Genomic DNA, 24325 nt, shown 5'->3' with positions numbered 1-24325 from the left:
CTGGTCTCGGCCCCGAACTGTAGAGAGTAGCACACCTTTAAGCACCTGGGCTAATTAGCTAACGCAGCCCAGGTGCGTGTGCTCTCTCCACCAGCTGGCGCAGCTGAGACCAATCCACCTCTCAGGCAGACCCCCTGCCACAAATACCCTAACAATAAAAGCTGAGAATGTGCACTATAGCCACATGTGAATTTATTACTAATCTAAAATTGCAGAGTACAGAGCCAAATCAAAAAAAAATAAAAAATGTATTTGTCCCAAACATTATGGAGCTCACTGACCATGAAGTGAGAAGATGAGTGTGAAATTCAGATTCTGGAATCAACCTTGAATCAGCTCAGTAAAAATACACCTTTATAAGTAAAACACATTTTATTAGTGTGCATGTATGTGTGTGTATGTCTGTTATAAATATCACATTTGGCACAACATTGAAGGTTTGTGTTTTGTCCTTTTAAAGCAGAAGACACAGCAATGTGAAGATAGGCTTTCAAGTCTTATATAGAAATTCAGGATATAAAAAAGACTCACTCCCCTTGGGGTTTGGACAGGAGACTTGCATTGTTGAACTGGGTCTTCTTTATTAGAATGTTAAAGATATCAGAGAAAATACCCTTGCACCCCTACGCCCTCTCAGGCACTGAAGCAACACACTAAAATAAAAGCGAAGAAAAAAAAAAAAGTTAACCAAAAATCCCCACAGGGAAAACAGAAACATTTAACCTTTTTTGGCATGTGTCATCGTCTTGTGTTGTGTTGTCTTTCAGAGTTTCTCTTCATTCCCCACTGGGGAAACAATCTGTCAGATGAGTGAAGCACAATAAAATGGCACTATTTGAAGCTTCAGAAATTATAAGCCATCTTTTCCTAGTGTGCCACAGGTGTGGGCAGTTACAACACCAAGAACAAATCTACAAGTAATGAGGGATGCAAGTAATTTCAGAATGACATTTTTTTTTTTTTTACCTTCCATGTACCAAAATCTTGTTGTCCTCTGCATCACATTATCAAGCAAGTGATTACCCCATGTGAGAACTGGAGGCCAGCGGAGAAAAATGTGGAGTTCCTTCTACCACTAATTGGACATTCTAGACATAAGTCACATATAACATTAAGCATTCTGGTTATTACCGGCGTACATTCGAAATACAAGTACTGTAATTTCCGTGCAATTTCCCACAGATGCATTGCTGATTATGGTTAACACACCCACAGATGGCCCACTCTCCAGTCTTGTGTACCGAGTAATGAAGCTGGAAAAGTAGAATCAAAAAGAAAGGGGTTGCCCGTGGGCAGATAGTGCAGTTTTCAAATTGTGGTGTCTCATAATAACACACAAAATGGGATCACAGTAATTGCCCCTCCTACCATCATCTCCTTTCACTTGGCTAATTGATTACCATTCAAAATCAATGTGTACAATATACAAAACACATTTCAGCTCTTCTGTTTACTCTTCAGAATTTCACTGCCTAGCTTCAATAATGAAACATAAAAATAAATCTAAAGTTTACAGGAAAAAAAAAAAATACAATAAACATAATTAACTTTTTAAATATTTTTATTTAAAAAAAACAACTTTAAAATAGGTTTCAAGTTCAAGAAAGTAGAATAAGCTTAGACACAATGCAAAGCATCATATACAGACGGATAAAATACATTTTATATATTGCAGACAAGCCATGTCGGGTATTACATATTTACATTAAGTATGTAAACTTGTATATACAATCTTTATTACATTTACAAAAAAAAAAAAACCTTTTTATTTTTATCTTTTATTTTTATTTATCCACTAGCATTTGTACTACAATAATGAAAAACATTTACATATCTGTCAATCCTTCCCCCCTTTTATATTACAAATTTATTTTCATAAAAATATATCTCTGTACAAAACAAAAACAACAACAAAAAAAAGATTTTTGTTCTCCTCTTGGATATTTCAACTGTGTCCACGGGTCACTTCTCCCCGGCTTCGTCTCTCTAGTCACGATCCATAAGATCCGTCTTTTCATATTAATTTACGGCAAACCCTTTTGGTAGACAGCAAACTATGCTAGGAAGGAGACAGTTGCCTGAGAAGTTGAACTCTATGCTCTCAAGGCTTTGGATTATAACAATTCTTATGTAGGCTACACAGATCGTTTTAGACAGATTGTTTTCACCTTGTCAGTCAAAGGTACAGCTAACATTATTCGGGCTAAGAAAGAATATCTGTGTAAAATAAATTGTTCAGCAATTACAAGAAAAAGCAACCAAACGTGATCATGATGGGTATATATTTACTGTATGTATGTATGTAAAGATCCTTTATGTATATACTTTAAATAAACTTTGAACTTATGAAATATATATCTTTAAATATATTCAAAATTTGTAATATACATTGAAAATATATTAATATATGATTCTCAGATATAGGGGACATTGTCTTTCTGTTATGTTTGTGCTAGGCACCTTGGGCAATGGGTTGAGCTGAGCTGGGAAAAAGGTCTGATTTTGTCCAGTAAAGGGGCTATTTTGGGGGAAAGAATCACTTCACAGACCGAGATATAGATGCTGCTCTTTTTGGTGATACTAAAATACATTCAAAATATATGCTGTATTCATTTTCTGTTTGATACAGTGATCAGCCATTTATTTCTCCACTGTTTGTGTTCACTGGCTCACTTCAGACCAGGGGTGTCCAGTCTTATCTGTTCTGGGTGCAGGTTTTTGTTTCATTCCAGCAATACATCAGAATCAACTAATTAACTTGTAAGTCAAAAAATTGATAAGTAGAATCAGTTGTCTTAGTTCTGGGATCAAATAAAAACCTGCACCCACATCACTCCTTTTTGGATAAGCTCGGACAACCCTGCTTTAGACAGAATCTGCAATCCTAACCGTCCCTCCCTTTCTGTTCCCTTTGTGTTAGGCATGCTTGAAATGACCAAGGATGGGTGAGATGGGTGAAATGATATTGTACCAGGTTCAAAAATACCCTGACGATAGAGCATCTAATCGTGTGTTAGAAGCTGGGATGTTGTGGTAAAGGGAGTACGGTACAAAAAAAATGCATTCGAAATGAGTTCCACCGAGAAACTGAGAACATCATGATCTAACGTGATTTTGGACAGAGCACAGAAGTCATTCCAACTGCATACTATTAACATTCTAATACTTTGCCTTAAAAATAACTTTCAGTAGCTCTTCTGGAACAAAGAGGCACTTTTTCTGTTTTCTAACCTAAACTTTCTTTGACTGTGGTTTGTGTCACCGCCATCATGGAAAGTATACAGACCATAATCACCGAGGGCCATATTCATATACACAAGCAAATAAGTGAACAGTGGCTACTGATAACATTTGTAAAGGCATGCATTTACTTTGAACACAGGAGAGGTCTAATTATCACTGCCATTTGTGAATGCTCAGTTTAAATTAATTATTTCAAAAGCTAACTACATGCAGTAATGCACTATCCAAAATTAAATATTTGTTTTTGTCAAAATGAGAGCAATCCCAATCACTTCATTGCTATTATTAAAAAATATATATGACTTGATGTATGTCCGCTCCAAATAAAATGTGGAGGACAAATGAATAGATACAACTCAGGAAGAAGGAAAAAAAAGAAAAAAAAAGAGCAAGCCAAGAGTACTTTGTGACCATTCTAATGAGCTCCTGCTTGTATAAAAGTTCAAGAACATGTCTCAAGCCTCAGCATTGACGTAAACATCTCCCATATTAAAGACAAGCCACAGAGCCTCATCTTCAGGCAAGAACATGAGGGGGTTAGCAAATCATTGCCAAAAGCTGTTTGTCTTTGAAAGAGAATGCTACCACGAACAGGACGAGAAAGGGCAATTATAATCTGGTGTGGGTCAGAATGCTGGGGGAAAAGGGTGGCCATTAGATTTGCTGTCTTTGTTTACATTAATGATTTAAGGGTAAGAAGTTGAAGCAGAGGTGGATGAAGCAGAGGTGGGTGAAGACGGAGAACAGAAGTGCTGGCATTTTCTGGATGCTAACGAGCTAACTTTCGAGAAGTAGGGCTTCACTGGATACCCCCGCAGGTGACAGGCAACCTGTACTGGCAGAATTATCCATCCAACCTCACTATCCAGAAGGGATTTTAATTATCTTACTTCAACATAATAACACTGGGTTAACATAAAAATAGCAGGTGCAAGTGCTACTTATAGAAATACATTCTTAAAACTACCTTAGAGATTTATGACATGGATATCGGTAAAAGTCAGGATTTTGGCAATGGGTTGGACATTTCATTGATTATTTAACATTATGTACAAATAGTTGATGTTCCTGTTTTACATATTAACATATACTATGTGTATAAAAACCACAATCAGAATAAATATTATTGGTATTCAAGAAGCAAAGAGAAAAAGCTTTTGTGGCCCCGTAATTCCGTTTTTCAGCCATCTTTAATTTTATTTCCTGACAATGATTTTACATGGATTAATTTGCCTTTGTTAAATTTGCTAGATGTGTCAGAAGTGTCTGTCTTGGATTTTGTGATGGGAGATAAAATGAGCAAAGAAATGGATTCATCAAGACAGCCAAATACGTGCAATAACTAAATAGAGAGCAATGATGTCGTAGGTGTTGATAAAGTCCAGAAATGTTCAGAATGAAATTACAGAACTGAAAAAATGATTTAAAGTGAATGCCAATAGGTGTAAGATAATGTGCCTACCAACCACTTTGACTGTGAAATCTTCTGGGAAATATAATTTTTTTTTCATAACCACACTGTTCCAACAAGCACCAGGCAATATTAAATTCATACAGTGGAGATAAGCCACGGATTTAAAAGGAATAAAATTGTAAAAGCAATTACCGAAACAGTGTACAACAGATCAGAAATGCAATGGAGTGATTTATTTCAGAAGCTCCATTTTGTGCAAAGCAGTGTCAGGGATTTTTAAATGCTTACTGTAGTATAAATATTGGTTATAGCACATCTTGGCTGACTGAAGCTGTAAATGTTCCCATGCTATGGTTTACCAGTCATGAAACAACAAAATCAGCCTTCAAGGTGAACTTGGAAATAGCTGTTCACAGTTTATGATTTATAATGCCAACGGTCTATGACAAATTGCTGATTTCATATCAAATTTCAATAATTTTTTCTATGGACAAAACATTCCTTACAAGGAAAAATGAAATCTGTGTTCCATGTCCTTACCCTATAACTGATAGAAAAACTTGATTTAATTACTTCTACATTTTTTATTATGTTTTTTTTTTTTTTTTGGAAAATAAAGGCCCTGTGACCTTTAAGGGCATTGTAAGCACATCTTAATGGTTGCATACTGTGATAGGACCAGGTGAATCAAACCCAGAAATGCGGATTAAAAGCAAGATACAGCCGTATCTGCTACTGCTACAGTAGTTCTCAGGCAGTGTTTGCATCCTCCACAGTGTACCTAGGCATTTTGATATAGAGAGACATTTAACAGGTTTAATCAAATTCAGGATGGGGTCTTCTGAGGGCTGCTTGTAAACACCGTTCACCATCACTATTCTGCAGGCGTTTCAATTCACTTTACTTACCTCCCTACTAGCACAGTAAGTTTTATTCCTTCACTCACAGATCCACAAAACCCCTCGTAGTACAGTACCCCTCATTGGCCGGTCTTTGACCTGGCCAGTAGTGGCCTTTGGCCTTTGAACTCTTCCAGAACATTCTGCGTCCTGGGTGTAATCAGGAAAAGATATAAGCAGAGATATACCAAATGTAAAAGAGTCAGCAAGCCTATTCTCACTTGCAAGACTGTCATCTACTTTTCTGAGCCCCCGGTATAAATTAAGAAACTTCCAAGGTTTTACCTTTTTCACTTGCGGCTATGTTACTACTGCGACAACCGAAGGAAAAAAAAACCTGAAAACCTGTCACCGCTGCCAAGATCCTTCTGCTTTATTTACCCACTAGGCCACCATTATAAATTTAGTGGTTTGATGAGAGGCAGATAAACCACAACATAAACATGGTTTTGTGTCATCTCCTTCATAATTTCCAATTGAATAGCGTGGAAGTGCTAATTGCAGAGTCAAGATCTCTCCTGCTGCCACCAATCTGCAAACCTTGTTTACAATATGAATGACATGCTCAAGTAAACCCAAAAGTCAAAGTCTTACATTTGTACGCAGTTGCAATTTTAAACCTTCTCTCCACAGAGATACAATCTTGTGTTTAGATGTATGATTTCTTTTATTTTTTTAAATACATTTTTTGATTCCTTTTTTTGTTGTTGTTGGTAGATGTGAGAAAACTGTCAGGTGGCTGAAATCTTTCACGTGACTATAATATCTGTCAGACGTGAGCGATGAGAGACGCTAGTGCACAGACACAAGCCCTGCACCGTACTTCCGCACTCTTTCTCATTCTCTGCATCTCTATTTAATACATTGGTGATAGCCTCCATGCTGGAGAAAATAATGCTCTGTATACGTGTACAACAAGGCCCTCGCGGACAAAGAACGGTGTCTGCATGAAAGGGTCACAGACTGTGAAATGACATCGACTTTCACGGTGCACCTCGCCCTTGTCCGACATGACAGGGCAAATTCTGTAATCAGAACTGACAGGTCCTTTTAAATCCCATCGTCTCCACTCCAACCGCCTCCAATATCAGTGTCAGTGGGACGTGGAGGCAGTGACTAGCCTTCTGTTCGTTGATTTAGTGTTGAGCACCTCAGAGAGAGCCGTCTCCCTTCACACGCCAGATAGTCTCGAGGGGTCATCGGGTTCTCGGCCATAGGATGTAAAGCTGAAAGGGACTCGTTGGCCACGCCCTATAAAATAGCTTGGCGTGACACCAGTCCTCTTCATGTGTCGAACGTTAACATGGTGAAATACAAGCCGTACAAACTGTGTTATCGTTATAAAACCAGAGGAACTATTCGGGTAATAAGTCCAATGTTCTCAGCTGCACGTGCGACATATCAGGGCATTATGAATTCTGAGAATCCACCAACGGATTTTGTCAGCAGAGCAGTCTGTGCAGAATCAGGTTATGTGCTGTTTGTGAGAGACAAACAGCTTGCAGGTAGAATTTCCTTGGGGCAAAGCACCTACCTCCGCTCCACTGAAACTCACACAGGGCTGTGAGAAAGAACTTAATATCCTCCTCAAGGATTCAACTCCGTGCCCTCCCAAAACGAAAGGCTCCTCACGAGTGAGTGATAGAAGTACAGAATAAAATGAAATGAATTGTCATTTCACCCCTCGGGTTCTTCCGTGACAAGATCTGCCAACGTGAACACTGCATGTTCAAATTATATGTTTGGCTCTTCTTCTTTTCACTAAACACACACACGCACACGCACACACACACACACACACATTTTCATTAACACACAGCACACAACAATCATAAATCCTTAAATATTCTCTCCTGATGGAATTGCCTGGGAGCCCCACTATTTCTAACCATTATCTCTGTCATCTATTCCTTGCCAATAATTGCACAGCCCCTCCTTCAGAAAGGAGATGCTGGGCATAACAGAATGTATGCTACTTCAGAATTTTCAAAACAATCTTCCTGCTCATTGCACTAGGGACAGTACTATGTGCCTTCAGGTAATCATTTTGGGGGGATAAAATCAGGGTAAAAAGCGAGACATACAAAAAAAAGCAAAAACATAATATTAATAATAATAATAATAATAATAATAATAAATAAAATAATCAGTTTGTCTCAGAAAGGCCATCCAAGACACTTCCTGTGTAAAAAGCAGACCTTTCGCTTCTTAAAGAGCAAAAAAATAAATAAATGAACCAGAGTGCTGGCTGTCTGGAGGAAGCTTCTTCTATGTGGAGCTGGTTCTGTAGAGCAGATAGCCGTGTGAGGATGAGGAGAGCCTGTAAATGTGCAAGGCCGCTGTATACCACAGTCTGAAGAGGGATCACCCTTGCATTTCCATGTTCAAGGGCGAAGAGCTAAACATTGTTTATCCACCACGCCGTGATATGAGGACGCTTAAAGTCATTCCTCCTTGTTTTAGTTTTTTTTCGGTGTCAGTTTTCGTTTTGTTTCCTCTGTTGCCGAGAGCCGCTGTTTCAAAAAGACTCCTTTCACCACTTTGTTACTCCTCACCTCAACCCGTCTTCTCTTTCAGCCGTAAGTAAAAAGGAGGTTTCCACCAGCAGCAGCCTGACCCATGCAAGCAGCGGGGTGTGAGAGGGGGAGAGGCAGTTTGTATGAAGGCATGTGACAGTTTCCACTTCTGAAGAGAGTGAAGCACATATGACCTGAGAAACAGGAGACAAGAAAAGTGTCATTAAAAAACAATTAGGAAAATCTCTCAGCACAACCAAACAATTAAAGATAACAATGTAAGATCCAGGAGTACACCTGCCTAGTGTCCAGTAGTAGTAATGGCCATTATAATGAATAAATAAATAAAATAACACTTTACTGTTCAGCTTTGCTATAATTTCGTTTAATATATTTAAATAAAATTATATTAGCATCTTACAATGACATGTTAATGTTATGGACAATAGAATGGTCATTAATTGCAGTGACTGTTGATACTTTATTTTATTCATTATGCATTGTTTGTTTGCTTTGCACTGCCTGTTCTAAAGCCAACCCCCTTATAAATGATCTTTTAATGCTCGTTGAACATTTTTACCAAAGTATTAATAGATTTCCTCTGCAGTAGCTAAAGTGGTGTGTGTGTCTGATATCTCTGTGATACACAAATGTTTTAACAAACGATTAATTGAATCTCATGCATTTTGATGCACACACGGATTCAGTCCTTCTTAATGCTGTCAAACGATTTTTCAGTGACAAAGATTACTTAGAAGACTAATGAGTAATAATCTGAAAATGTTATGACTTAAAAGAAAAGGATAACATTGTCCAATGACCCAGCCTTTAACTGGAAGACCTTTCATTGCACCCAGGTGACCGAGCATTGATGGCAGAGACTGCACTAAAATGAAATTATAGACACATGAAGTACAGCAAAAATCCGATAACTAGTAACTTTCAGCGGAGTTCATAAATCCACAGCTTATAGTCCACCCCTGTCAGAAAATCCCAAGGAAATGCTGAAACATATTTAGTTAAAAATTGGATTTTCTCAATCCCTTTCTTCCTGAATCAGCAGTTAGTTTTCCCTCAGTCCAAGGGCAAAAATCATGATGATAAAGTTCGCTTAAGTCTTGTTTGCCAACTTTGTTCAAAACCCAAAGTGAGAGAAAGGATGTGGAAACCAAGGGAACAAAAAAACAAACAAAAAAATGCTAGGACAAACAAAAATATATGCAAACCGGGTTGGTCCAATATAATATTTCATTTCATTCTTTAAAGTAAAATAAAACATATAATACTTTCCGATAACAAACTACAACAACACTAAGGAAACCCTGTGTGTCAGAATCTGTAAAGAAGAGAGCTGTACAGCTCGTCCAAGGGGCTCACCGAGGGAGAGAATGGATGCTATACCGCCGTACACACTGTGCTGACGGTGAACTCTGTCTCGTTGGCCATGATGTCTGTGGGCTGGATGTTGCGGTCATACATGGGGTTCTCGAAAGTCGCCCTGCCGTTGGTGTTCTCATGGCCTGCATAGCCGTTGAAGGGAACTTTGGGTCTTCTCCTGAAGTCAAAGGCCACAAATCGTCAGGCAATCTAAACATAAAGCTGTCTGTAAAATAGCAAAGCTTGGAACAGTAAACAGTACACTCGTAGAAAAAAAAAGATTCTGACAGGGTTTGGTGACTTATTTTCATATGAGAACCCATTTAATTAATTCTGGAACCCTCTATGGTAGGTATCAAAAGTGTGAAAGCTTTAACCATTGAAGATTTAACCAGTACCCTTGAACTACTGTAGATAGGGTTCCTCTGTGGAGTCACAAAGGAGCCTTTTGGAAACCTTTCTTCTGAGAGTGTCAAATAAAAAAAGAGATTCCAAAATGGGAAAATATATACAAACCATTAGGGCAGTTAGAATACCTGTGTTTATAGAGGTACAGCGCGAATCCTGCAATGATCATGGCTATGAAAGGCACTAGGATGGCTGCGGCCACTGAGCTGCTGTTGGATGCAAAGTTGTAGCCAGGGTTTTCTCTGTTTGGGTCCAGACTCTCTGTATCTGTGAGAAAACACCAACTTAAGACATCACATTCAGAACTCACTGTTTGGTTAGTATACTGATGAAACTGTGTTCAACATCACAACAAATATTCAGGACTATAAATGTTGCAAGCATCCAGAAACGTTAATTAAAATTACTTTAAAAATCTTAAAATAATCATTACCAACATTATTTATTTATAGTGCATTGTACGTACTATACTATTTTTTGTATTGCGTTTTCTGTTTTACCAGTTCATTGTTGTTTACACAATGTGACAAAAAAAAAAAGATATTGCACATTGGCCTAATGGAGTCAACCAGTTTGACGCCAAGATGCCAAACTCCATTATCCCAGCAATGATTTTTAATGATTGAGACATTGAGACTCGGCAAAGAAGTCATTACACATTCCGTTTTCAATTTAAGGTGGGGAGGGATTGTGTGGGTGGTGTTCATTTCCCATGCCAGACAGAGACATTGCACCTGTTCATCATGCGATGCCAAAAAAAACATGAATAAAGTCAAAGCTACAAGAAAGGATGAATTCAATTATCTGCTTTCATAATGACAGCAAATATGTCCCCCTTTCCTATGACCCCTGCCCGACCCCCCCCCCCCCCTCCCACACCTTCCTCCAACCCTCATTACTCTTTATTAATACATCTGCTGTTTGCCTCAGGTTTCCGGGAGGAAGGTCCATGCGTTTGTCCTTTAGAGAAGCAACACAGCTGTGTTATCAACACGTCTCTGACAGACATGTCTCCTGGCTCGGCACCCCATTACCCCTCAGTGCGGCTGTGCAAACTCGCTGATATCGTCACACCTACTCTGTCTTCTGCAAACTCTTTTACACTTCTATCCTTGGAGTGTGAGACAATGCGGGCGATCACAGAGAGATATGCAGAGAGGAAGAGGAGGGTGAGCATAGTTCTAATGAACAATTACTGAAGATGCCGTGCGCTTGAGAGAACTTCTGGCAATTTTGTTTGAGAAATCAGATCAGCCCATGCCCCACTGAATGTTAATATAATATAAAGTCCAAAAATCCCTTGTTTCATTAACACACTGATGGCAATCATCATCATAAACAAAAGTAACAACATCCAAATGCTTGTGACTATAATTGGGTTCATTGCAGAGTGCAGTATTACTGATTATTGTAATGACAACAGTGATGATGTTTGTTTTTCACACGCACACACTCACAGTTTTGTTTCCATAGTACAAAACAACATTGTGTTTGATAGATACCATTTACCCCCCATCTCTCTCTCTCTCTCCCTTCCTCGCTTGCTGTCTCTCTCTCTCTCTCCCTTCCTCCCTCCATCCCTCCCTCCCTCCCTCTTGATGAACCTGTCAGGTAAGAGGCAGCTGCTGTCTGGTCTTCACTAAAACTGACAAATGAGAAAAGAGTCATTTTAGCTCTAGAGGCAAAGCCATCAAACCTTTTCAGAATAACATCTGTTCTGCATGCATGAAAAACACAACCTCTCCACCAAACTCTTTAAGCTACAAGCAAACAATCCAGGGCATAAGGAAAATAAAATTTATGGAAAGATTGTCATTAGTCACAGACAGTTCCACATAAACACCAGCACTTGCGGTCTAGAAAAGATAAAGGCATATTTACTAATTAGTATAAATCACATATGTAGAAACATTAAACCATACATTTGTAATAGGGATACAACGGTTCACAAAACTCACGGTTTGGTTCGGGTCATGGTTTTGGTTCAGTTTGATTCTGCACGTTTTTGGTAAAGCAGAGAAAAAAGTACCATTGCCAGTGCCAATCCAATCTTCATGTATGAGACAAAAAGTGTTTATAAAAATGTAATCAAATCATCTTCAAACGTTAGAGAACAGACAGGATTTTCACAGGTTTTCTTTCAAAAGGTACTTAGTCATTTTCAAACAGAAAATAATACCCACATGATAGGCTAAGGCCATCAGTATCAAATGTAGTATAAACTCAACCAGCATGAGACTGCAGTATGTAAACAAGAGTACATTCATCTGTCAATTTTAGATGAATAATGTTTCTGCTCAAAATGACTGATATCTTACTATATCAAAATGAATAGAACATGGTTCCAACTGAACTTTTCTCTCAGAAGGTAAAGCATCTCTGTAAAATCCGTGCTTCTTCTGCTTGCAACCACAGTGATGTCCAATAACGTAGGGCACAGACGTCTTCCCTATCACTAAAATTGTTAACACTGAATCCATAATGCTCCCAAACAGCACACATAAATGATGTTGGACAATCATCTAAGTGTGCTATTTCCTAAATTGACTGACTGGCGCTTGAGCTATAAACTCCACTCACCACGACATCACTTGTGCAAATAGTTCTGCTATATTTTTTTTTTAAGTGAAAACAGCGTGAGTTAACTGATCTCCGTATTCTTTATTTTCAGCGTTGTATGACATCAAATAGAAACGGGCAATACTTGAACTTGAACACTTACCAACAGTGTTCACACTTTTTTTTTATATGAACCGTTCCATCCCAAATTTCTACATTACAATACGAGTGGGGGAAACATGGTGAAAATAGGTGGATTCAAAAGAGAATATACTTGCCTAGCCTCTGAAGACCAAATTGTCCAAATCCTTTCCCTCTGACAAATCCTTGGTACACAAAAGAATTGGTTGAAGCCATATATGATACCTGAAAGATGCAAATACAAAAAATAAATAATATGATATGCAGGCTATGATATATACCACAGTGTATGCATTTGTCAGATCCATGTCTTAAAAAAAAAAAAAAAATTATTCTGTCCATCCTACTGACCTGCATATAGACATTTAAGCACAGTCAGTATGCATACACCTATTACACCTATAAACATGAGCAAAACACCACAATTATCTGGATTTCTTTTAGTTTTATGAGAGCCAAAATATGACCAGAAATGTGGAAGTAACAGCATTTAGCACAGAGATTGTGGTACCTTGATTAAAACACTGATCTTAAAAGGATGAACAATGAGACTCACATGTGGGCACACGCAAATTCCCCATCACCTAGTGATCCACTTTCGTTTTAATTACAACCTCACAGCTGCTCTTCCTGATATGTTCGGTGAGAGATGTCACCCACTGATTACCAGGCACTGATTCACTTGACGTTTTAATTAAACGGACTGCTCCCTCGGCTTTCTTATCAACGGCTCTTATATTTAGAGGAGGGTCAGAAGACGAGAGAACCTGGGCCCAGATCAGTGTCCTTACACAGAAAAGGGCACCGTTTGGAATACCTCAAAGAACAAATACCCTCTACCCTCTCCTGTCATTGAAGGGTAACTGAAACGTAAAACAGGTGGTACTTTTACCACCTATAAAGAAATACCCGCAGTCAATAGAATTGATGCAGTTGCCAGAAGGCGCAACATGTCGTAATATATTTTTTATATGCTGTATGGGTACATCAACAGCTACATTTGAAAGCTAATTATAAATAAACTTATATGTGCTCCATTATATATTTAACGTTCAATAGTGAACCTCAGATGATCTTCACTATTGTAGAGCCGGTGTATAGTGTTTACTTCAGCCAGCAAACCCCATTCACTTCCTGCACCCTTTGCCTCCAGCACAACTGGGTCTGCCTTCATTCTGAAAGAGGTCCATGCCTGCTCCACATCTCTGATTCTGGAGACCCTTTTCATTCTACCTAGGAGGTGGTAGTGCAGCCTAGTAGCTGGCCATTGAACAGTGTGTATTCAGCTGGTGAATGCCCAAAGTTTGTATAGTGTGGCTACTGGTTCAGAAAATACTGCATCAAAGATATCAGATGGTTTTGCTGAACTGAGGTCACAAAGGCTTTCATTCTTTTTTAGCTGTTGAGGTTTTGAAACAACCTCAGCAATGAATTACTACAGTACAGATATTTCGGCGCCAAGCATGTGTTTGTGCTTTGCAGTTGAGGCAATTCTCCAAATATTATTTCTTTGATATGTGACATCCACCTCATTGATTTTATCCTATTCGGCTTTTTGTGTAAAGTGCGAAAACATCTCACAGGGTTTTTATCGTATTGACTTGTAACATTAGTGCAATAGTTCATCTAAAACTTCATTAAAAAAACAAAAAGAATCAATTCTTTAACCTTTATTTAATCAGGCAAGTAAACTAACATGGCTGTCATGCTAATAGGAAGACAATACATGTATAGTATTTAAAACAAAAAAACAATAATCATAAAACCCGATATACTTCACAATGCATACAGATATCAATCTCAATGTCATGGTCACGTCAAAAAGACACACATGCCATGAGCCACTGAATGTGGATAGAATGACTGACTTACATGTCCGTCCAATGCCCAGTTCTCACTCTTGAACTTGTTGACAAAGATTTCTACTGGCCCTCGAATCTGGTGCACCTGGAGCAGAAGGTGGGCCTCCTCCTTTTTATAGATCCCTGAAGCAGGAATAAACAAACTAAATAAAGCACATCTTAAAGACAAGCCAAAGCAACACCAAACCATGCTATGTAATTGAATGAGTGGCTGGACAAAAGTCAGAAGAGAAGGGAAATGTTCAGACAGAAGACACAACAGACGCTGCTGACCTGCCAGTTTGAGCTCCACCCCACTGTGGTCGATGAGCGTTCCGTTGACGCGGTTGTTGATGGGCTCGAACGCTGTAATGCTCAACATGGCTGGTTGCTTCTTCCCCAGGTACTCATAAGACCCGCGCCACAGAGAATTCTTCACAAAGACTCCACCTGGCACTGAGACCAAGGGAGCACAAATAAATATGAACAATAAAATTCATAATACCAACCTGTTAATAGTTTTGCAGCGTGGTTAATCATATGCAGTAACAAGGTTATACGGAGGCTCATTAAGAGGCACATTAAAAACAAGTTATTTACAAAAAGATCTGTTCTTCAGACTTTTGATTAATGTTTTAAAATAAGAAGTGGGGTGTGAGTTTGAATTTCTAAACTATGAAAAAAAGTTTCCCCGAGTTTCTATCTTTAATATATGAAATTTACCTGGGAGCTTGGCATTGGGAGGCTCTTGCACGGTCCCGATGGTTTTTGGTCTGTTATCAGCTGAAATGATAACAGTAAAGCAATAATGATGACACCTCTTCCACAAATAATCCCTTTACACCCACACCCACCCACCCCCCGCTCCCCACTCCCACAGGCTGATGACGACAGAGGCTGACTCATGGTGACAAATCATCTTCACTGGGAGCCCGATGGGGCCATGATTTATCAGTTCAGGAAGTAGCATTCGGAAGAGCCTTTTCAATGCAGAACCTTACTGAAATGTACAAACCCACTCTCTCTCTCACTCTCCCACACGCACACATACACAACCGCGCACACACACACACACACACACACACAAAAACATGCACACACACGCGCGCATGCACAGATGCACACACACGCACGTGCACAGACACACACACTCACACATACACAACCACGTGCACGCACACGCACACACCCCCACACACAGACGCGCGCACACAGACGCGCATGCACAGACGCGCATGCACAGACGCGCACACACACACAGGGCACAGTTTTATTAGCTGCCGTGCAGTGAGCTGACACTATGTCATTGGCAGAACTCCCACAGGTGCTGTTAATATCTCTTCCCAGTGAAGGTCTGCGCCCTTTTCCTTGTGTTGCTTTTTATGGGCTGTTTTAGAAAACTTACCTCTGTGACATTTCCAAGAGACTTAGCATCAGCCTTCGGTGACGTTTACCTTACATTTTTTCCCGCTGAATCTGACACACTTAGCTTTGGAATTCAACGCTGTTGTAAATGTTGTCAACACGACAAAGAATAGGTATGGTGCCAGAACTGTGGACTACACAGAATTAGGGAAGCAGGCAGTGTAATAAGGTGACTCAGAAAGAAAGTTTTTGTCATCCAGTACCATCCATCTGAAACAAGGGACAGTTCAGGGCCAGGTACTGCAATGTAATACTATGACAGTGGGTTGAAACCGAAGCACTTGAACACAAAGGAAAGCAGCTGTCGCTAATGGAGCCTGAGTCACAGAAGGGGGCAGTCGGCCTGTCGATTCGCATACCAGCGCACTGCGGGGGCTTCCCGGTCCAGCTCCCGTCCGCCCGGCAGGTCCGGTGCTCCGAGCCGCCGGCGAGGTAGAACCCCGGCTGGCAGGCGTAGATGAGGGTGTAGCCCAGGGAGGGCAGCTCGATGGCGCTCACGTCGGCCTGCGCGGGGAGCTCGGGCTGGCTGCAGTGGTGCGCTGCGGGACACATGACCCGGTACAGTCCTACGGCTCAGTTCGTAGAGCATTGCGCTAACAACGCAATGCTTGTGGGTTTGAGGGACTACATACACTGAAAAAAGCATTCGTATACTGTATGCCATTTTGTATAAAAGCGCCTGCTAAGAAGCCTATATCTCGAAGAGCATAAGAACATGCTAGAACACAATGACAAGAGCAGGCTGCCGCTCCACGCGCTGAAAAGGAAAGTTTCAGTAAATTAATACTTCCGGAGATCTGCCGAAAATTGTTCTTTAGCAAAATTCACCAATGTTCCATTGTTCTGCTGACAGAATTCATCCTGAAAAGTCTTTTGTCATTCCACTCACAACACACAAAGAATCCATGAAGAGATAAAAACATGAAGGCTAGAAAGAAGTAAAGGAGAAAGATAAAAGGCCTGCTCACCGATGCACTCGGGCTGCATGCCGCTCCAGGTCAGGTTGGGCAGACAGGTGCGGGAGATAGACCCCTGGAGCAGGTAGCCTTTCCTACAGCTGAAGAACAGGGTGCTGCCAATCTGGAGAAGAAAAGAAGAGCAGTCACCTTCAGACCTAATGTGCATACACAATCAGTGTGCAAATACATATATTCACACACGCACACAAGCACCCATGCACGCAAGCACGCACGCACACACAAATGCACGCACACACACGTGCAGACACACATGCATACATACACACATACGCACGCACGGACACACACACACAAACGCACGCACAAACGCAAACACACAAACACACACACACATGCATGCACGCACATACAAACGCACACACAGACGCATGCACGTATAGCCACACGTACGCATGCACACACACACACACACACACACACACACATACACACACGCACACACAGGTTCTCGTACCTGAAAACCCTGTGTGTTGTTCTGCTGTCCAAACAAAGGGACCCCGGGGTCCACACAGCTTGTGTGGCTGGGATCTGAAACAAACAAGCCTGATCAGCTTTACTGTGAGAGTTAATGGGGCAGCGTCATCGCCACGCTCCCCAGTGTGCTACTGGAGTCTGTTATGACTGTGGTTTCCATTATGGTCGTGTATTAAAATAACTTATCGTTCACAACTTCATGAAATTACAGCACCTATAAAGAACAAGTCAAATCACCCCCCTAAAATCCAGCAAGAACCTCATTATCAGACTCAGCCAGACCTCCTCTATCTGTATAGCCATGACTGCAGTATACACAATGCATTCATATGCAGAATAAATCACACTGTGCATTACCCATAATTCACATGGCAGGGAGGAGTTACTGGCAAGCTCTGATTCATAGAGAAATTCTGCCAGGAACTAATTTAATCTCAAGCCTGTGCCCTTGTCTCTTTTATTCAATTCGAAACACTTTGGTATGGATGCTATGCATGTTATAGCAGGTTGTGCACCGTTATACACGGCTAATTAAAAATGTATTAATACATGAGAAAAAACAACATGCGTAACAAGAAATTTAGATCACTTATGTACCACTCTAAACTATACACCTGCAAATACTGAACTAGCAGAGGAGTGAATATGAGCTTTAATTGGAGAACTAATCCTCAGAAAGAACACATTATCACTGAGTAAAAAAACAAAACAAAAAAAACAAGCAAACAAGAATGCATTTCATGCTTCTGAGATCTGACACTGCTCCACGCACCATTGCAGTGCTAAATCCCAGCAATGTCAATTAATAGATTTAAAAAAAAAGAAATTAAGGTAATGGAACAGTAAAAACAGCTTTTGTTCAAAATATCATTTACATATACAGTTATGTACAATAGTAATTGTACTTGAATAACTGAGTAATTCAAGGAATCACTTCAATGTATTGAATTTGAGAATAAGCTTAGTCATGAAGGGGATTGTGCAGTACAGGTACTGTAATCGGAGAGGAAGTGACAGGTTTGTCCCCCTACCTATGCAGGAGGGCTGTGTCCCGCTCCAGGTCCCGTCGGACTGGCAGTAGCGTCGGGCGGAGCCCACCAGGACCAGCGGAGGAAAGCAGGAGAAGGCCACCGAGGAGAGGTAGGTGAACCCCCGGTCCTCCCTCCGGCCGTCCGAGGGAATCCCCGGGTCTCCGCAGAACACCGCTACAGCACGCGCGCAGGGGAGAGAGCGGCGTGAGATCACACTGCCTCCGTTCAGACGCGTCCTCTCAGCCTTCGCGTCAGCTTGGTCTCATAAACCAGAAACTATTAGAATATTAAACACAAGCCGCTTCAAAGGAAACTTAATCGCTTTTCAGATAAAAAATAAGGCTTTTGGAGAAAAGATACACAATGTTAAAGTTAATCGTTATTGTATCGTAAAAAAGAAATGGATAATTATGACAGTCTCTGTTGGCTGCAAGGGATGCGAAAAGAAGGCGGCCCTGACTAAATGAAAAACAAGCCATCGTTTGTTCTGTTCTGAGAGCAGCACAGGTAAGCACTTCTCTCCAAGGAAAACAGGACGTGCGAAAGCAAAGAGGTCTTGTTTCCTTTGAGGGGGAAACAGAAAAACTATTCCAAATTAGTCACCCTTTCTGATCCTGACAAACTGCAATATCTAGACATTGTCCCAACAGATTGCTACCTTGTGATTTTTTTGAAACCAGTCAGTTATAATTGTATAGCTCATAGTGTTAATCATTTTTTGTTGTTTCTTGTCATCTCTGCTGGGAGAGAGAGGAGTGAGAAAGAGTGGGTTTGTGAATTTGTACATTTTTGTACAGGTATACATTCTATTACACAAAGGGAAGATATTGTGACCTGAAGCTTAAACCTTGAATACATATTAGCTGAATTACAATTACATAATAACAACAGGTGATAGACATGTATGTATGCAAATTTAAGAAGGGATGCAAACATGTCTATGTCTGTATCTAGTGCACTGGTGTGTGTACTACTATGAAACCGACAGTATGTACGTGCAGTAGAGGTCTGTATGTAGTGTAAAAATTTCAAGGTGGCTCTACTTAAAAATAACAAGTAACCTGGCTGTCTTAAAATCTGGAGTTAAGTGAACAACATATCTTCTGTTATTCATACTTCTTCATACAGTAGAAATATAAAGAACTGAAGACCCATTGTTTGGCTAACTCAAGATTATAAGATAGCCAGGTTACTCGTTAGTGTAAATTGAGCCAGCTTGGGATTTTTTACAGTGTGTGTGGGCATGGGAGCAGCGGGGGGAAGGTAGAGTTTGGGGGAGCCTTACGGAAACACTGGGGCCTCTCTCCGCTCCAGTTTCCACTGCCCTGGCAGGTGAGCACGGCGGGCAGGGACAGCTGGTACCCCTCGATGCAGGCGTAGCTCACGCTGGAACCCCACTGGAAGTCTGTGCCCACCACCCTCCCGTTCGGTATGGGGGGCGGGGACCCGCACACGATGGCTGAGAGGGTCACAGCAAGACATACACCGTCAAGATTCAGCAATGGCTCACAAGAGACATTCATCAACACTGTGGTATATAATGAATACTTTATTTGAATTACCCAATACACAGATAAGAAAAGGTAACTCTGTTCTTAGTGGCCAATTTGTTGGAATGTAAACAGGTGGACGTGCATCTTGTTTTAGCTGTTCAGATTTACAAAAGACAAATGACCTGCTGCTTATTCAGAAGTTACTTTAATACAACAACAAAAATACTATTTACTTTTTGATGTCAATAGATATTGTATACTTGAGACAGTATATTGCACACCATACCATCATATTCAACACCCTTACTCACTGTAGAGATACTCAACCACCCCTCCCCCACCCCCTCTCCTTTACAAACACCTCGCCACCAAAACTGTAATGATAGGCCCCAGAAGTAATGAGCTGTCAATTGATCCCTCATTTTAATCAGCCATTTATAATTATCTGTCCTCCAAGGCTGCATATGTCAGAAACAGATCAGTGTGCCATAAAATCAAATAAATAAATAAATAAATAAAAACAGATTGACATTTATTTAAATAATCAATAAGTTGAGTTCTCAAATGGAGAACGTGCTCTGAGGCAGTGCCTTTGGAAAGGGGCTGCGCTTGCTCGGTTGGGCGCTTCGCTGATTGACTGAGTGACAGACAGGCGGAGTCACGCCAGGGACCGACGTGTTGAAAGCATGGACACCTGGTCACCGAAACTAAACACCTGCCTGAGGGAAAGAAAGAGCTGGGAGACAAAGCTAATGAGCCAACCCTGTACTCTGTTCACAATCTGACAAAATCATGGCAGTGTAAACGCAGGCACAGTTTCTGGAATCTGAATTGGATCCAAAGGCTGAACAGCTTGTGCAGGCAGGCTCCAGGATGGAGTTTGGGAAGCCGTGACTCCGGGCTACTGGTGGTGATTCTCCAGGTCATCAGTGAAGTGTGCATTGCCCATTATGTCAACTGCAACTCGTTAAGGACCATTTGTTATGTTTCGCCACATTGTTACTGCGGCCAGACAGATATAATGCGGAGCTGTTGTGAGCCTCAAAGGAGCTCTGATGTTCAAGAGTGATCCCTCTACGCAGAGCAGTAACGCATATCAGAGAATCACCTCTACCCTGCGCACGCACACGAACGATCAGACCATTTATCAGGTAACGGTTTTGACAGCGCTGCTCTGAGATCTGACAAGCCTTGCATCCTTATTAGGATGCAGTTCTTGAAAAATTCTCAGAGACCTGTGCCGGAGAGACGGTACCTCTGCACATGGGCTTGGTCCCGTTCCAGGTGCGGTCTTTGGTGCAGACCAGGCTGGAGGCGCGGTCGGCGTCCATGGTGTATCCAGGAGAGCATTGGAACGTCACGGTGTGGCTGTAAATGAAGTCGTTCCCTAGCCTCACGCCATTGGCTGGCACCCCTGGGTCCCCACAGTTGATTACTATTGAATTTAAAAACATGGGCAGAAGGAACATGCACTTATGAGGGGAGCAAGGTGGGGAGAATGGAGATAGACCTATGCTGTGGTGGGTGGGGAGACTGATGACATCATAATGGACTTGGCTGCTTTGTGCAGTAATATTTTTCAAATATACAGTACAAGAGTCTATTATGACACTTTCTTGGACTGTATTATGTCAGTGCAATAAACGCTAAATGCTCACTAACCCTTTTATCATTCAAAAAAGAAAACATCATGAGATGCATGAGCCAAATTCATGGATATAACATAGTTTTATTACTCTAAATGGAGCCTTCAAATTAATGGACTGTATTACGAAGCCCCTTTGAACATGGTCTCGTATCCCTTCGGTCCACTTTAACTCGTATCCCTCCGAAATTTAACAATGTAGAACCGAAACGATTCCCCAGATTTAACAGTAAATTAGCAAGCAGTTTATCCAGGGGTCTTGTGACACGCCCCTTTCCTTCTCCCCTAGCTTCGGAGCGGAGGTGGCTGGACATGAGCAGAAATGTCTTCTGAACAACTGCCCTCAATTTGCGAGCAGACCAGGCTGTGTTTATCTTATCGCTGCATCCATTTTGTAGAGAGAATGAAGCCTCTAGTTCCAGCTGTGGCCATGGAGACACCTGCACGACTGACAATCAAAATTTGTGCCCATGCGAGATTGCGTTCATGCACCAGCTCCACACAATGAGACAAGGACATGGCGCCCAGATTCTAATATCCGGTGTCACAATGCCGCTGATGCAGTCAGTGGGACGTAACTTTTTTTTTTGTCAATTTGTGCTAATCTATTTAAAGCGTAGACATTCAGGAGCAATGTGCAACAGTTATTTATGATGCGAGCCTATTCAGAATGAAGGACAATGCTATAACCCATTGTAAAAAAAAAAATAAATAAAAAAATAAAAAAAATATATATATATGTATATATACACACATCATTACGCTGAAATTGGCTGGTGTTCGGCCAAGAGCTATTTTACAAAAGTAGCTTTCCTCAAGCTGAAGTTATCAGGTTTGATTTAGTGGAATTCACCGTCACGATAACGGGCAGTGCAACAAAGCTAGGTTTATGGTTATTACATTGGTGTTTTCACTGTAGGGCCTGTTCTGTTCAATTGCATATATTTATGCACTTCAGGATAGCGCTGGTAACTTATTTACCATTGAACATATTACTGTGTGGTTCCCTATGTTCTACAATATACCTGCATCTAAATAGGAATGCAGTGGGATGGGTACCTGTGCACTCTGGCATGGTACCGGTCCAGGTGCCGTTGACTGTGCAGTGGCGGGTCAGGAGTCCAGTGGAGTAGTAACCCTCGCGGCAGGAGTAGGTGATGGAGCGGGAGAACACTACGCCGTCATGAAACAGAACCTGAGCGTTACGTGGAGTTCCAGGGTTTCCACAGGACACCACTGAGAGAGAGAAAAAGAGAGAGAGAGAGAGAGAGAGAGAGATAGAAATCAGCTCTTAGTCTTTAAAAGAGCATTTGCCTCACCTGCTTGACAGTGTCTGAGAAAAGTGAGAATGCGCTTGGCAAAGGGAAGAGACAGAGCAAGAAACAAAAGGTCACAGGAAGAGAAAAAGCACAGGCCTTTGGCAGGACAGTGACAGGCAAGCATGGTGAAAGGGAACTGAATAATTCATGGGGCGGCTCTCAGCCCTCGCTTCTCCCTCTCCCTGTCCTTCTCCCTCTCCCTCGCTCCCAGCTCTTCATTCATTCCGCTCTTAATTCACGGACATATTTATTGCCGCTTCCCGTCTCCCTCTAACTCCGCGGTAACGCTCCTGTAATGACCAGCTGTGGCCGCCTCAGTGACCGGTGCCAGCGCGGTGCAGGTGGCCACCCCTGGGACGGTGGCGAGAGACGGAGCGAGCGGCGCGAGTGGGGAGAGCCAAGAACGGTGGCGGAGACACTGGAATTAAATTGCGTTGGGAAAACTCTGCTCGAAATGTCACAAAAGGAAGCAGATGAACAGGTGTCGATCCGCGCTTGGGCCAAGAGGGACAACTGGCCTCCATATTGGGCACGCCCTTCAGTAAGCATGTCAGTCTGCACGACAGAGTACCGTCCTGACGAATGCGCGCTCTAGGTAGTGACCTCACCACGACAGACTGTGCGACTGGGCATCTGTGTCATCATACAGCACACGCCGCCTTTATTTTGCCCCAGCTTCAGCTGCCCTAGTGGATTCCTGGAAGACTGTATGAACAGTCCCTACAGCAGGCAAAGTCAGCGGGCCCCCCTGGCTATCGCTGACATTTTTTTAACAAATGTAATTTCCGAATGCATTCAGAATGTAAATTCATGGACGGGAGGCTAAAGCTAAATCAATTTGCTCTTTGTTCTCGAATCCCCATTAAACCACAGGCACCGCGAAGCTGCTCAGCATCCCGACGCAAAACAACAACACAGCATTCCGGTCGATGAATTGAACGAATTTATGGAAATGCATGCGCTGTAAAGATACCGAAGCACAGACACAGTCCGTATCACATCCCAGTAGCATTCCTAGCATTGTTTCGTGTTTTTTTTTTTTATTTGATTACTTTTTCCTAGTTGCTAAGGTGAAGACCGAAGCAGAAAAGCAGGTCAATCTGGAAAAAGAAGGGGAAAAAAAGCAAGTTTCTCTGTGGTGGTAATTAACCCAGCAGCAGGCAGTCCTCTGACACATCCTTCTCGCAGATGTCAGTTTAGTTCTCCTGGCCGCTTGCACCTGCACATGAGAGGAATGGTAATACAACAACTGAGAGAAACCATCAAGGCGCAGGGCAGACTTCTCGCAGGGACAAAAAAAGAGTTCAGCGGCTGTTAGGCAGGGGAGGAAAAAGAACCAAAACAGATGCACACCTCAGGTGATACACCGGTGACATGCGAAGGAAAAGAGATTCACAAAAAGGTACCACCGCAGTGGTGAGTGATAGAAAGACAGAGGGATTTTTGGCTGTGGGATTCTGTGAGAAGTAGTAACCACCCTGAAGAAATCTCAATCTGACACTTACGATGGACGAAAAACAGCTTGAGGCACTGTACAGTACAACATGCATGCGTGTGTGT

The 24325-nt window shown here is 41.6% G+C and overlaps 1 protein-coding gene across 1 annotated transcript in view; it reads right to left on the bottom strand.

Annotated features, from left to right (window-relative positions):
* Window positions 1–1584: 1584 nt before the first annotated feature.
* csmd2 (CUB and Sushi multiple domains 2) overlaps window positions 1585–24325 on the bottom strand; it is a 259924-nt gene continuing 237183 nt past the window's right edge. The window contains exons 58-71 of the mRNA XM_064347643.1: window positions 22506–22682; window positions 21057–21236; window positions 19594–19767; window positions 18309–18482; window positions 17258–17331; window positions 16792–16903; window positions 16183–16362; window positions 15122–15181; window positions 14693–14854; window positions 14430–14542; window positions 12695–12782; window positions 9986–10124; window positions 9450–9627; window positions 1585–8266 (exon numbers count right to left, since the gene is read on the bottom strand). Coding sequence (XP_064203713.1) covers window positions 9468–9627; window positions 9986–10124; window positions 12695–12782; window positions 14430–14542; window positions 14693–14854; window positions 15122–15181; window positions 16183–16362; window positions 16792–16903; window positions 17258–17331; window positions 18309–18482; window positions 19594–19767; window positions 21057–21236; window positions 22506–22682 — 1793 coding nt within the window. The 3' untranslated portion in view covers window positions 1585–8266; window positions 9450–9467. The remainder of the gene's footprint in view (window positions 8267–9449; window positions 9628–9985; window positions 10125–12694; window positions 12783–14429; window positions 14543–14692; window positions 14855–15121; window positions 15182–16182; window positions 16363–16791; window positions 16904–17257; window positions 17332–18308; window positions 18483–19593; window positions 19768–21056; window positions 21237–22505; window positions 22683–24325) is intronic.

The sequence above is a fragment of the Anguilla rostrata genome, chromosome 8 (genome assembly GCF_018555375.3).
Source record: "Anguilla rostrata isolate EN2019 chromosome 8, ASM1855537v3, whole genome shotgun sequence".
Lineage (NCBI taxonomy): Eukaryota > Metazoa > Chordata > Actinopteri > Anguilliformes > Anguillidae > Anguilla > Anguilla rostrata.
Note: the sequence above shows the minus strand (reverse complement) of the source record. Positions and strands in the feature narration are given on the sequence as shown.